The sequence below is a fragment of the Apus apus genome, chromosome 9 (genome assembly GCF_020740795.1).
Source record: "Apus apus isolate bApuApu2 chromosome 9, bApuApu2.pri.cur, whole genome shotgun sequence".
Lineage (NCBI taxonomy): Eukaryota > Metazoa > Chordata > Aves > Apodiformes > Apodidae > Apus > Apus apus.
The window spans coordinates 20,237,081-20,251,489 of NC_067290.1; the positions used below are offsets into that span (position 1 = coordinate 20,237,081).

The window sequence follows — 14,409 nt, forward strand, 5'->3', positions numbered from 1 at the left end:
GCCTGCTGAGGTGTCTAGGTGGGTGCCTGCTGAGGTGTCTAGGAGGGAAGAGCAGTGAGCTTGTAGGGGTTTGCTGCATCTGGAAGACAAGAGAAGACTTACAAGCCTTCAGTAGAGGAGACTTTCTAGTGGAAGAAGAGCATTAACTCCATTGCCAGCGTGGACCCAAGGCTACCAGGAGGCATCCAGCAAAGCCCAGTCGTGGAGAACGACAACAGTGACACCATGGAGGCCAGAGAACCTCCACCAAGGTGCAGTATTGGCAAAGGGAGAAACAAGAGGTGTAGAGTACGGGGAGGGTGAAGGTGTTGGCTAAGTAGGGTCAGAGGGAGATGAGCAGATGCATGCAGCTGAAGGCTGATGAGGTTGACAGGCAAGGAGATTATGTTGGTTAACCTGGAGTATTGCATTTGCTCAGGAATGTGTATCTTGTGAGGAAGGAAGCATAGAGACTCAGATGTAAGGAATGGGACTGTAGGAGACAGCCTGCTCTGTGGTGAAGCCTCAGCAGATACGTGGCCGTGCAAAATGAGATTGGGACTGTTCTGTTCCCTCTTCTTCCCTGGCCGTTTTTCTTCATTGGCCAAACTCCAGTTGGTGTTATAAACCAAGCTTGTCCTCTTTCCTCATGACATTGGTTGTCCTGTTTCTTTTGGCGTGTTCCAACTCTCTCCTAATAGAAATAAGCTGGAAAACACTGTGCTTGTAGGGGCCTCATCCAGAGGCTGACGTCTAAGCTGCCTTCCTCCATCAGAGTTAGAGCAAGTAAGTATCAACTTCAGTAAGTATCAAAAGTAAGTGCTTCTTACTTTTAATGGAATTAAAAAGATGCTGCCAGGTCATACTTGGTTTGAAGCAAAAAAATTATCTTCCCCACCCCACCCCCCCACCCCGACAGGGTATCTCTAATAGAGATTTTCTTTTTTCAGCTTTCTACAGATGTCTGTCAGTAGGATCCATCAGTTGTGTTTCTTACATCACTCTGATTGCTGCTGTGTAAGATACTGCTGTCATAGTCTGACTTCTGCCCAGTGCCTTGATAGGAGCGTGGTGCCTTTCAACCTGAATTTTCTGTAACTAGGTTGTCTGGTTGCACCGGGCAGATAAAAAGAAATGCAAGCACTCTTTCTGAGGAGAAAAGGACATTGTGCATGGTTGCTTTGCTGTGTGGAGGATTTATTGATGTTTAGGTTAACAAAGTGAGTTACTTTATCAGTTTCTCTCTTTCTTAAACTGACTTTTCTTGCAGCAATGATGTACCAACTCCTGAATAACTTTGGTTAAAAAAAGGTAAAAAGTTATCTGTCTAGCATCAAATAATACGAATAGAACATAATTAACATCACCATCATTTTGCTGTATGAATTTATAGCCTGTTCCAACTCCCTTCAAGAAGAGGGGGAAATGTACTTGATTAGATGTGCAAAGAGATTGATTTTCCTCCTGGGAGAAGAGAGGTGATGCGGATGGGGATTCGAGAGACCTGGATTCAAATCTGGGCTCTGAGGCTGACCCACTGTGTGTCCTTGAGAAAGTCATAGTGCTGTGCTGCTCCCTCCTTCCCCTCTTCCACACCCTCCATCTTGCCTGTTTAGGCTCAAACTACAGAAAAATCTGCTGTGTTACAAGTGATAGGAGGAAAAAGATTTTTCTCAAGAGAGAAAGTGCATTTCTCCTCTTTAATCTAACGGTTCATCAAATGACAATTTGTCAGCAGATAGCAGGCTCCTGGACATGAAAGGTTGCAGTTAAATGTAAAACAAGATCATGTGGGTAGATAAAGGTAGTGTGCTGATATTCTAAAAAATGTGTAATCTCTAAAATGTAACAACATGTGCATAAAATTAGCAGTGCTGAACCCTCTCAAAACCCAACACAATTCCTGCACTGTCTCCTGCTGGAAGGGCGTGAGGGTGTGGATTCTGGCATTGGAGATGGTGTGACTATGGATTCCCTGTCCACATTTTCCATGTGCTGCTGACAGTTGGTGGCTGAGAATCTGCAGGATCTCAGTCTCCTGCTGACCTGGTGCTCAGAAGGGTGAAGGAGCTTCCCCAGGACAGCCCACTCAGTGCGTGGGACTCGCCCAGCTGCCTGTGCTCTGCTACTCAAACCCCACCGTGTTTGTCTGTCCCTGGTGTGTGCGAAGAGTTCCCTTTGGATTTGCTAACTCAGAAGCTTTGCAGATGACAGTGTTCTGTCCTGCAGCTCCAGAAGACTGATTATGCACTAGATGATCTTTTAAATAGAGCACTTCCGCCTTGCTTTGGCTGTTTTAATGGGATTCTTATGAATCTTTCTCACAGGACTCTGGGAAGAAACCTTCCTTTTTTTAGTTGAAATAAGAATGGGAAACATCAGGTTTTGATTTCAGTTTTTCGAAACTTAGCTGCACCTGTAAAAATAGACATAGAATGCTGGGCAAGTGTTACCCAAAAAAACATGGAAACCATTAGAGAACTGTTAGTGAGGAGAAGCATGGCTTCAAGCTTACAGGGCCAAATTTCTGGCCAAGTAATCTTGTTACAAATTGTTTAAGCACTGGACTTTCATTTAAATCTAGAAAGTCAGTGTTTGGATGCATATTAAAAAAAAGTTAACTTGCTTGCCCTAATTTACAAATATTAAGGACCCAATTCCCTTTGAATCAAACACACTGATTTACCTTGTCTCATGAGTTCTCAGCTGATCAAGTCTTCATATAATGTTAGTGATATCGGTTAGTTTAGGGATGATTCTGCAAATACATGGCAATAGCTTATGCCATTAAGCCATCCTTTATGTTTGCTTTATTGTCATCTCTCTACTCTTAAGCTCTGATCTTTTTTTTCTGTTAAAAACATAACTAAAATTAAAGCTGCGGTGTGGAGCTTCCTGTCTGCAGGAATGGAGCTGAAGCAGTTCATCATGGTTTGAGATTCTATTCTTACCTAAACAATCTAAATAGTGGAAAAGACTTTGAGAAACTGCTGCTCTAGTTTCTGTAACAATACAAATAAAATTGCTATTCTCTGTCTAATTGAGCACTAAATCGCAGTGGAAATATGATAGTAAAGAACTGAGTACATTATGGGACTGCAAGGCACAGCAAGGAGCTTTTTTTGCTGAAAACAAACATAATTAGAACAATCTTAAAAAGATTAAGTAATTTATATCCCAGTTGCTGGGATATACTGTCAGCAATAAGACATATTTGGTCTTGTTTCTTTTGCAAATGGGATTTGCAGTCATAGGCTAAAGAATTAAAATCCCCTGTAAAGCAGATACATGAAACATGGTATTGGCAAAATAGCTTCAGATTCTTTGAAAAGCCTTTCAGCGTTAAATGCCTGGGATGAGGGATAGCATACTGCTGAAATCCTGTTACAAACAGTCCCTGTCAGGAGGGCCTTCAAAAGGGGGCCTTGACTCTGCTGTTCAAGGAAAGCAAACTTTCAGCATTGCTCTGAAGCTGGTTTTTTTCTAAGATCTAGATGAGTGATGGAAGAAACCAGCATGAACTGTTTACAAAACAGTTGCATTTCCTATTCTGAGATCTTCAAAAAGCAGCTGTCTCATTAAGGTATTTGGTATCTAACAGTCAGTTTGATTTCTAAGTGCTTGCTCTGTTAATTTTGCTTTAACTACCATAATGAAATGTGTTTTCATGAGAAAATGGATTGGAGTGTCTCAGAGTTGAATTTCAGTGGCTTATATCAAACTTACACTGGCTTGCTCAAGGCTGTCAGGCTAAACATACCATCTGCTTGTGCCCTGGAATAATCTGAGTCCTTTCAATCTTCCTGAAAGTCACTGGAGACAGTTATGAGGGAGGGTCTGCAGAACTTCACCTTTGGTTTGGAGAGAAACAGTAGTGTTGATGGTAAAGGGCTTTGTGCAGATCCAGTCAAAGTGTTCAGTTTATGTTTCAGGATTGGTTCTTTTCATTGGCTTTTGCTGTATTAAACACAGCTTGTTTTGAGCATATGCACAAGATAATCTGTAAGTAAGAAAACAATAAAAAAATGACCCCTATAATTACGGCACTTTTGGTTCAGTCAGAAGACCAGACTCGCGATCTTGTGATACAGATTTGTGTTCACCAGAGCAGTACGAGTAGTAGGGGAAAGGCAAGGCTTAAAACTCTTGAGGTGAATAGAAAGTTTTCTTGACTTTAATTTACTGCCTGGATTTAGCTAATGCATTTTTCAGATCCAGTCCCACAGAGCAAAACTGTGGACTGGCATAATGACTTGTAAAGCAGTACTTTGCAATTCACATGAAATTCATCAGGTTTCTGTGTTTGTTTTTTTTAACGTCTTAAACAGAGTTATTTCTTTTTTCCTGTGCACATAAACTGTATATAAAAGATACATGAGGAAGTCATTACCAATGTAATTGAAAGAACACAAGCTGTCAAGGCTTAAAAAAATACTGTAGAATGTGTTGATCTTTCAGGTACTTCTTGATGTCTATAGGTAGATACAATCTACTATATCTGTGTGCAATCCACTTTTAGTTCACTTTTCATTTCTTGTCTTAAAAATGAAGTCTGTCTGTCAAAATTAGTCTTCAGCTTTGTGGGAAAAGAACATTATTTTAAAATCCTGGTTGCTGCTGTCACCATTGCTGCTACCTGAGTTAAGCCTGGTAATTCTGGTTTGGAGAAACCTGACTCACCTTTGCTGAATTTGTATGCTAATATTGCCACACTGCTATAATTTCCTTATCAGAATACTACTTTCTTTATCTTTGATTTTTCAATTAAGTTTACCTAGAAGGACCTTTTCCCTCAGTGCTTACGTGAAAGAGGAAGGCAGTTCCCCCTGCCTGGGACACTGCTGTGTTATGGCTGGAAAGTGACAAATTTCTTCCAGGACTCCTCTCTTGTGAGGCTGAGAATGCCAGTGAAGCTGGGATTTTGCATAGCAGTAACTGCAGGCGTTCTCTTGGGCTGTCCCTCCTCTAGTATTTATCAATGGCACTTGGCACTGGTGTATCTAAAATAAATAAATTGCAGAGTAATGGTTGTGTTTGTCTACCGAGTACAATTGCTTTTTGAGGAGAGATTGTGCTTTTAGCTGCAAGGGCCAGGTACTGAGAGAGTGTGTGAGAATCCTGCTGCCTGGTGCTTCCAAGGGGCTTCTGGTGGTCAGCACCTCTGGCCAACGCCATGTGAGAGGGGCAGTGTCCTCTCCCCAGCCAAGGGGACACATATGGATGCTTTGGCTGACATGCCTGGGAGGGAACCTGTTCTCTTAAGTCCCTGTGGTCCTCCTGTGCTACAAACTTGGGGCAGATGTGTCAAGATTGACAGATATTTAAGGGTTCTCCAGCTGAAGATTGCCATAGAGGTCTGATTTTGAGGGGTTTAGAACAGTCAGTTGATGTTGACAGAGCTATTTTTCAAAGTTGGTACCTGGAAACTTTGTGCTTGAAAACCTTCCAGTTCTACTTTTTGTCTCACATATCCCAGTTGTCCTTCTCATCAGAGCTGAAAAATGTTCAGTTTGTGGTAGCTGTGAATTTAGTGTTTAATGTGCATAATCAATTATTGGAGTAATTTTATTAGGTGTCACGAGTCTCCTTGTGAGGAGACTATGAAAGCAGCTTTGAAGTAAGCTAAATCAGTTTAGAAACTATTCTCTTTACTTGTAAATCTGGTATGTAAGGAGGCCTGTTGAGTCATTTAGTCCCTCACTCCATCTGCCAGTTCAGCGTGTTCCTGAGCACTGGCCAATCTCAGAATGTAATAGATGCAGACAGTGTTCATCAGGCCAGCTCTGACAGTGGGTAAGCCTTAGGATGAACAGGTATTTTACAGAGAGGCTCTCACCCTTCTTGGAACTGGCAGTGTGCTTCACCAGAACACCGGAGGCACACTCCATCGGAGTGTCTCCTCCTCTCTTGGGGATATCATCAGGTTGACTGACATTAAAATAGTATTTTAAAAGAATACAAGGAAAGGGTGAGTGAGGACTGATGTGCTAAATACTGCATGCCTCAGAAAAGCCTTAAAAGTAAGGTTACTGTAGTCAGATTAACCCTTTAAATCCAGCAAAGCTGATGACCAGCAGGAAGCATGAAGAGCATGGCTCTTCCATTTGGGAATAGCGGAGGCTGGGGTTCAGGGGTGCCCCAGGAAGCTTCAACCCTGAGGCACAGAGGAGTGGAACCTGACTCTGTAGGGATGGCTTTGCAAGCTCGACCAGGAAAATTTAAAAGGATTTGGTGAACAGACTGGCAATGAAATTCAGTCATACCCTGTACTTGAACTGCTTCCAGGCTTAAAATTGCCCTTCTGTTATGAATAACCATGTAATGCTTGGAGGTAGAGTTGCTAAAGATCTTATTAATGGCGAAAGGGCTTATTTTAGGGGTTAGACTATCATGGTTTGTCAGGGTTACAATATCATGGTATGCATCATGATGTGTTTGGATCTTCCTCAGTAAAGAAAATATCAGAAAATTGAGGCTATGTTCTGGAAAGCAATACAGAAATTTGTCCATCCTTGGGCCTGGTTTTGGTCTGAGAGAGAATTTTTTTTGCTAAAGGAAAAAATTCTCTTCTCTAATGGAAGTCAGTTTTGACCATCACATTCTCTTGGGAACAGCAGTAGTGAACATTTGCCTCTTCCAAAGGAAAAATTATGTAGTCCACAGAAGTAACCCCCCCAAACGGGATAGCTTAAGTGCCATTTTAAAAAGAGGTTGTTTGGAAGTGTATACATTTCTTGTTGGCTTAGACACCTTTTGCTTTGGGCTGTATCAATTCAGGGCTGAGCTTAATTTTGAGGGCTAAAAAGTTTTTTTAGTATGAAGTTCTAGTTGACATCCAAGTCAGGAAATGAGGAAAGCTGTACTTCTAGGAATGCTAATTTGGTCACTCAGCATATTTCTGTATGTTTTAGGGCATATGTCTTAAAATAGGTGGTGACGTTTTTCTGTCCACTTATCACGAGAGAGTGGGAACAGACTGTGTCGCGTATGCAGTGGCTGAAGGACTTGGCATTAAACAAGCAACCCGAGGCCAAATCGTTTGCTTCCGTATGCACGCAGATTTGATTTCAGAGGAGCTGAGACTTCTTTACCCAGAGAGGTTGTGTAGTCTCCTTCTTGAGACTTTCAAGATGTCTCGATCTCCAGAGGTCCCTTCCAACCCCTAACATTCTGTGATTCTGTGACATGAACTTGGACTGTTACATTTTGGTTTTCCTGAATTTGTTTTTAATTGTACAAATGACAGAGGGATTTACAGGCATGAAAAAGCCTATAATGTACCTTGACTTAATGAAAGCTGTTATTGTTGCTACCACCAGTACTCTGGGGCTGAGGAGCTGAGGACAGAGGGATAGCTGCTTTGCAGCTTTTCAGAGGAAAAGTGTAGCTTCAGGTTTTTGCTTAAGCTTTCGTATCTGCAGTGCATTTATCAACATCAACTTTTAAATCTCCATCAATCTGTCCTTTTTGAGCTCCAGCCTTGCTTAATAAACTTGATCCTTTCACTTCTGTTAAGCAAGATGATGTTCAGTGAAAGGGAATATTTATCCCCTGTACAGTGTCTGGGCTGTGCTCTATAATAAGCCTCATTTCCTGCTGCTTCCTTCTCCTGGTGGTAGCTCATTTAAAACTGATTTGGGTGTGATGTTGGAGAGGGTGAAAATGTTTTCTTTTTTTTCCCCTTAAATCTGCGAGTCTGGTCCTGGGCAGAGTTCACTGGCAGAGCTACCTTGCAGAGCAAGTCACCAGTCTGAGAAGGAGAGGTTGGAAGAGCTGCCTTGCTGCGGGCTGTTGGAAACCTCAAGCACAGAAAGCTCTTGCAGCCTTTTGAACTCGGTGATCAAAAAGCAGGGCTTAGGAGGAGCTCCAAGGAACCAGTAAATGGCCTTGGAAAAGATGTCTGTGGAAATCAATTCAATTGTGCTTCTTTTTATCCAGACTCATGTTGGTTTTCTATTTCTTTGTTGCCGTGACAGATAGAAAATCTCTTTTCTGTATTTATTTAAATGACAGGTAGGTGCTGTGTCATTCCATTCAGGATTTGGGGCTTTGAAGAAAATAAAGACAGTTTTTAGTGCTGTGGAAGTGAACAACACTGAGTGGCTGTTTTCTCAGTGTTACATTCAGGCAATCTTTTTTAAAAACAGGATTGAAGTATTCCTGATTTTACAGGGTTTTCCTGATAAATACATAGTTGAAAGTATTTGACTGAAAAAACTTAATCTCTGTTTTTACATGCAAAATCTTTTGTCAGGCATATTTAGTAGGTCTTCACCTCATGCTGTCTTTGGGACCACAGCTGCAAGTGGGTAGTTACCCCAATTTTGACATGAACAAAAAGAATTGAACCCGGGTCATGTCAATATTTTACATTACCATTTCCACAAGCACCACTCCAGCACACCAGACCACCTATAAAACATGCTCAAACCTACTTCTGATTCTAGCAAAGAAATGTGTTGTGGTTTAGATGGTGCAAGTAATGTTTTACACTTGAGGCAGTCCACTCTTCTTCTCTCTTTCCCCCTCTCAGATGGGATTAAATGTCAGTACAGCTGACTGAAGTGACTGTGAGCATCCGTTGGGATGAGTACAGCTACCTGTGGAACAGTCCCACCAAATTGGATGCCTGGAGCTGCTTCTTTTTCCTTAGTTTATTTTTCTAAGCAAGCATTTTGACATGCTGTGTTTTCTTTGATACCTGAAATCCCAGTGCAAGAACTTACTCAGTTTCTGAAACAAATGAACAAAGAAAAGCGAAGGGTCCTGTTGTTGTGACTCCGATGGCTCCTACCGAGCAATTCTGCCTGATACATTGTAATGTTGTGCTTTATTCTTCCAGGGGCGGGAAGCCGGAGATGACCGACAAGATGTCGAGCTTCCTTCATATTGGAGATATTTGTTCTCTCTATGCAGAGGGCTCAACAAATGGATTTATTAGCACTTTGGGGTAAGAACTGCTGTTTTCTTGTACTAAAACCATCCGTAAGAAGGACTAGCAGAACTCAGCTAGCTATCCTGAGTCTGACTTCCAGAAAATACTGGATAAAGCAAGGTAGCTTTATGTACAGATTTGGCCCTAAATTTAAAAACGGCCTAAAACTAATATGGCAAGCTAGGTGTTGGGAGGATGGAGAGTGTGTTGATGGCTGTGGTCTGATTTTGATGTCCTTGGTGGGGAGGAAGAAGCTTATCAAAGTTAAGGTGTGGGTAGAGGGAATTAAAGGAATAAAATGATTTTCATGTTGTTGTCTGTCCCGTGTCCATCCGTGTGTCCCGTCCCTCCTGCCCCCTTCCTCCACCCTCCAGTCAGGAATGACTAGGCCCCAGTGCAATATGCTGATTGGAAATAAGGGTGTAGCATAGATAATGGCAGGAGTTTAAAAAAGAAAAAACAGCCCTGAGCCAAACCGTCTCGATACCACTGACTTACCACTGTGACTAGTTTTGTCTTTTACAGTATTTGAGGCTTCTCATACCAGTGAAATTATTCTCCTGCAGTAACAGCAGAACACGTTTTAACTCTTCAGCTTTGGCAGTGGCCAGCACCCTGGAGCTATGGTGGGAGCTGCTCCTTGCTGGCTCCAGCCCCCGCATGCCTCCCCACAGAGCTCCTCTGTGCTTTCTTCTGCAAAGGCACCAGAACAGGTGCTCTGTAGCAGAGTGCCTCTTGAGCAGCAAGAAGTGTGTGCTGCTGCATTAAACAAAAAGTAGTTGTTCACCTAGAAAGAGGAAGAGTTTGCAGAGAAAAGCTGTGGAATTGAAATACAGCTCTGACAAGTGACAGGGTGTGTTTTATTCTGCTCAACTGCTGCTGAGGGGAAATGTCTCTGAGCCTCAGAAACTGGCAGAGGAGCTGTCTACTGATTTGGAAGACCTTGCAGGGGGCTGGATGAGAAGCTCAAAGAGCACATCTGCCACCTTGTTTCAAAGCAGTGAGAAATTAGAGGGAGGGAAATACCATGTGTGACACATTGCTGTGGTAATTCAATACTGGATGAGTAGCAAAGAAGAAACCAGGAAGCTTGATGAAATGGTGAGTGGGCACACACAACATGCTCTTTCTCATTTCCAGTAGCCGTAAGGGCCTCAGGGTGGGTACAATGACAGCAAATTTTTTGATGCCTACTGTCCAGATGCATCTGATAAATGGAGCTCCCAAGCAGGGTACAAAGCCAGCATCCTGGTAAGTCTCTCGGCAGGAAATGATGGGCTGGAATCTCATCTGAGTGACTCCAAACTAACTTGTAGGTTTAGCCCTCTAGATATTAGGCTTCTGGAAAAAAGGGGGGCAGAGAAGGAAGCAGACACTGAAGATGCACCATGATCTATTATAGGAAAGAGAAGAAAATATGGGATGCTGCCAGAAAAGAAAGAAGGTATGATAAAAGCAAGGGGTGTAGTAAGTAGGGTTGGTCGAATAGTATTTGGCGAATGTATTTGACACATTTCCCAGGTACTCGTCAAATGTGACACGTACACTCTGCAGTATTCCATCAGCTGTGGAACTGGCCAAATACTATCTGCTGGAAACTGGCAAAACCAATTGAGCGATATGATACATTTGGCTATTTTTTTTCTTCATAGTATTGAAGCAAGTTTGGCAGTAAATGATTCCAGAACAAGTAGAAAGTTGTTGTGTTATGTTTAATCCCGTACAGTGCATGATGATCCTTATGCAGTGGCTGTGGCTTTTGATGGCATTGCTCAGCAGATATTTTTCACCATGGGTAGTCCTTTTAAGACATCACAGGCCCTGAGCACGTGTTCTCTAGGCTTGATGAGCTGTTCTCATGGCAGGTCTATAGATCCCTTACTGTTATAAGCATCCTCTTGGATTTGATTAGTACTGTTTTAAGGTAACTGCATTATATAATGGCCACACATCTTCTGAGCCTAATTTAAGCCAGAAATCCCAATTGCTATGTGAAACATGAAATGCATTATCTTCTTAATAAGCCTTCATAATCAAATTAGTTTTGTCCCATATTTAATTTAGTCTTTGTCCTGGAGAAAATTAAAGCAGCAAAGGCAAGATTCAGTGTAATTGTACTCTATACCATGTGGAGTTTTGACAGTCTTATGTCATAACAATGTGTAATGACTTGTTCATGTGGTTAATGAAGGTTGAGAAACAGATACCACTATACATTCTAATGTTGTTCTAAATCTTTGAAGAGTGTTCCTATTTAATATTCCCATGACATGACTGTTGCCTAATCAGGACTTGACTCTTGCTGTTTCCCAAACTCAGTGCTGTCATCTTGGTGATTACCAGTGTACAATATATCCTCTTGTGTTTTTCACCCTGTAAATTTTTTTTCTTAGTAGTTTGGGAAGTTCCTCTTTACTTTCAATTTAATCTCAGGATGAGAGGGATATATTGCACTGAGGTTATCTCTGTGTGGAATGAACAGAGTAACCTATTTGAGTTGATTTTTTTTTTTTTTCCCTTTATCCACTAGAAGCAAGTGTTTCAGTCAGCTCAAATATTAATATTACCATTCTGGTTGGAGCACTTACATGTATATATAATAATGAATAGGGAGAAAATCCATGGGGAAAAAGCAATTTACTCTGAATGTTTGCATATGCAAATTTTAGATGCATAGAACTCCTGAGTCCACTTAATCTCTCTGATCTCTTAATTTTTATGCACTTTATTACTTTCCATAATTGTTGTCTCAAGATGCTCCCTGCATGTAACCAGCCTCTGCAAGGAACAACTCTCATATTCTAGGTCTCAATCTTTCTCAAGTTGATTCTGCATGAGAATGGACCTCTCAAACCTCTAAGACCTTGGAGTTTTATTTTCTACTTTTGTGTAGAAAGCCTCTTTGACAGATTGGTTTTAGGGGGCCAATTTGAGCCATTTAGGATCAAATCAGAAATGACAAGATCTTTGATTACAGTTGCATTTTCACCCTTTGGAAATAGTGTTTGGTCAAGGTGCAATTCTATGTTGATCAAAAGCATACCAAGGGCAGGGCAGGAGTGACAGGTGCATCTTAACTATTTTCCTTATTCTGTGGGATTTGAATTGACCCTGTGGGGTTTGTGCCAGTGTGGATTCATGGGAGAAGCTCTGCCCTGACATTCCCTATTGGAATCGCATGGGTTAACTTGTCCCAGTTCACCTCCTTCCTGGTAGAAGAGGAGGAGGTTAGTTTGATCCCTTGACTTATCTTGTATTTATGATGGGTGAGCAGGAGGGTGTATTTATGCCTTCCTTTCTCTTGGGAGTCAGTTTTTATTGTGGCATTTTACTGTTTCTGCCTTTCCTTAATACTTGAGGGTCACGAGGCAGTATCCAGTTTTCACAGTCATTGTATTTTCCTGTTCTTTACCCTCCATATAAGCACATTTGCAACATTATTGAAATCTGTCCAAGAGGCAATAATTGTTCTATGGCTGTGTCTCACCTAACTAGAATATGGGCTGTTCTGTCTGCACCTCAACGAGGGGACATAAAGATGATGCAGTATACAGGAGCAATGACTTATTTATTGTCCCACCTATCCAGGAGCATAGCTCTGGGCAACAGTAGAAATTAGCTGCATGCTTCTTCAAAAGATATGGCATAAGTTGGCATTTGGGGAATGTCTTCTGCTGAAGTGGCCACTCAGATAAAATATTGCAAATAAACAAGTCTGGTTTTGCTCACAAGGCTGTAAGCAATTCCAAGGGAACAGAATCTCACTTGACTTCTCATCTCTTTGCAGCCTTGTGGATGATCGGTGTGTTGTACAGCCAGAAGCAGGTGATCTTAACAATCCACCCAAAAAGTTCAGAGGTAAGCTTCTTAGACAGCTTGTTACCCTCTGGTTGGAAGAATTCCTTCATTTTGTTCAATCACTTGTAATTATTTTTGACCTCCACGCTTTCCATAGAATATTTTAGTGCCATCATCTTCCATGGAGGGCAACTCCTGAGGAGGAAAAAAAAAGTACCTAACTGTGAATGTCTGTGTGAAGTGAGTTGTGGAATGTAAAAAGAACAATGCTTTTGGGGTTGCCAGCTGGGGTTGGCTTTCAGATCTTACCCCAAACTTACAGAGTCCACCTAAGCTTAATTTGTTTTTCTCCATCCTATCATCTGTGCCATTTAGTTGCTTGACCTCATTTGATATTAACTGCATTTGACTTTGCTTTCATTCTGCCAGGAGACTTATGCTTAGTGATAAGAAATTAATGCCTGCTTCTTTGCACAGTTGGGCTAGGGCTGATTTGTTTCAGAAAAATTTCAAACAGGTAAAGCAGCACTAAGTGGGATTTTGTTTGCAAAAGTCTTCTTTAATTCTTTTTTATTTTCCACCCGTCGCTTGCAGCTTTTACCCAAAGAATAACTCTCAAATATTCTAAAAATTTAATCTACCTTTTATTGCTGTTCTCAGACGTAGGAGCAACTGTTTGTCTTGTTTGTGTTTTGGTTTTTTTTAATGAATCTTGTTTCCTTGTTTATGGTTTGTCTTTATCAGGTGCTCGGAATTACCATAATTCTTACCAGGTTTGGTCAGAACTCCATGTGATTGCCCTTGAAAATCAGATCCCTTCTGTAGTGCTGGTTTTGCTTGCTACTGATTGGTTTTTCGGGGTTTTTTTGCCCTGATATGAAGATGTCTTATATAATGAAACTCTCTCTTTAGAATATTGCTGAAGTCTCTCAGTTCTTGGTTTTTCTCCTTTTTCACTGGCAAACTAAGTAGCTGCTGATTCCAATACTTGAAGAGGCAACCTGGGAAAGTTTTAGCATTCAATGTTAAGCTCTCCAGAAAAAGAACAATGGTGTTATGTGAACTGGAGCCCTGAGTCTTGGCATTTCTTGGTGTTAAAATCATATGAAGGAATAAAGCCAGATATGAGTGAGACTGCTGGGTGTAGAAGGAGAGGAGGGGAGTGAGAGAAAAGAATGAGAAAAAGGCAATTCTTGCTAGAACAGTTTAGGAACTGCAAGTACAGAGAGACATTTATCTGACACAAAACACTGCGGTTAGACGTTGTAAATGTTCTCATATTACTTATAATTTATACATGGAGAGAGAATGGTGTGAACCTTTTCCAGCCTTTGTAGTTACTTTACTAAAGCTTTCATGGGGAAGTTTATGCTTAATGGTAAATGGCAACAAAAGTAATAAAATTTTAGCAGACATTTCTGTTATTTATATATGTACTTTATAAATGTAGTCTAAGATAAAATGCTTTCCATGATAAATATGTTCAGAAAAAGTAATAATGAAGTTTATCACACCATTTCCAACACAAATGGGAATAGTCCTTTGCTCTGAAGCAAAGGCACCCAGAGGCTCATCTGGGGTGTTGCACAGGAAGTTTTGGACAAGGTCAGTAACTTCAGCCATGTCTCTGCAATCTTACTTGGTGTTTTTATGACACTGTGCAAAAACACCTCCCTTGCTAATGGAGTAGAAGGTCT

General features: G+C 41.3%; 1 protein-coding gene across 1 annotated transcript in view; it reads left to right on the forward strand.

The window, feature by feature from the left end:
• ITPR1 (inositol 1,4,5-trisphosphate receptor type 1) overlaps positions 1 to 14,409 on the forward strand; it is a 165,916-nt gene continuing 151,507 nt past the window's right edge. Inside the window, exons 1-3 of the mRNA XM_051627327.1 lie at positions 1 to 251; positions 8,822 to 8,929; positions 12,702 to 12,772. Coding sequence (XP_051483287.1) covers positions 226 to 251; positions 8,822 to 8,929; positions 12,702 to 12,772 — 205 coding nt within the window. The 5' untranslated portion in view covers positions 1 to 225. The remainder of the gene's footprint in view (positions 252 to 8,821; positions 8,930 to 12,701; positions 12,773 to 14,409) is intronic.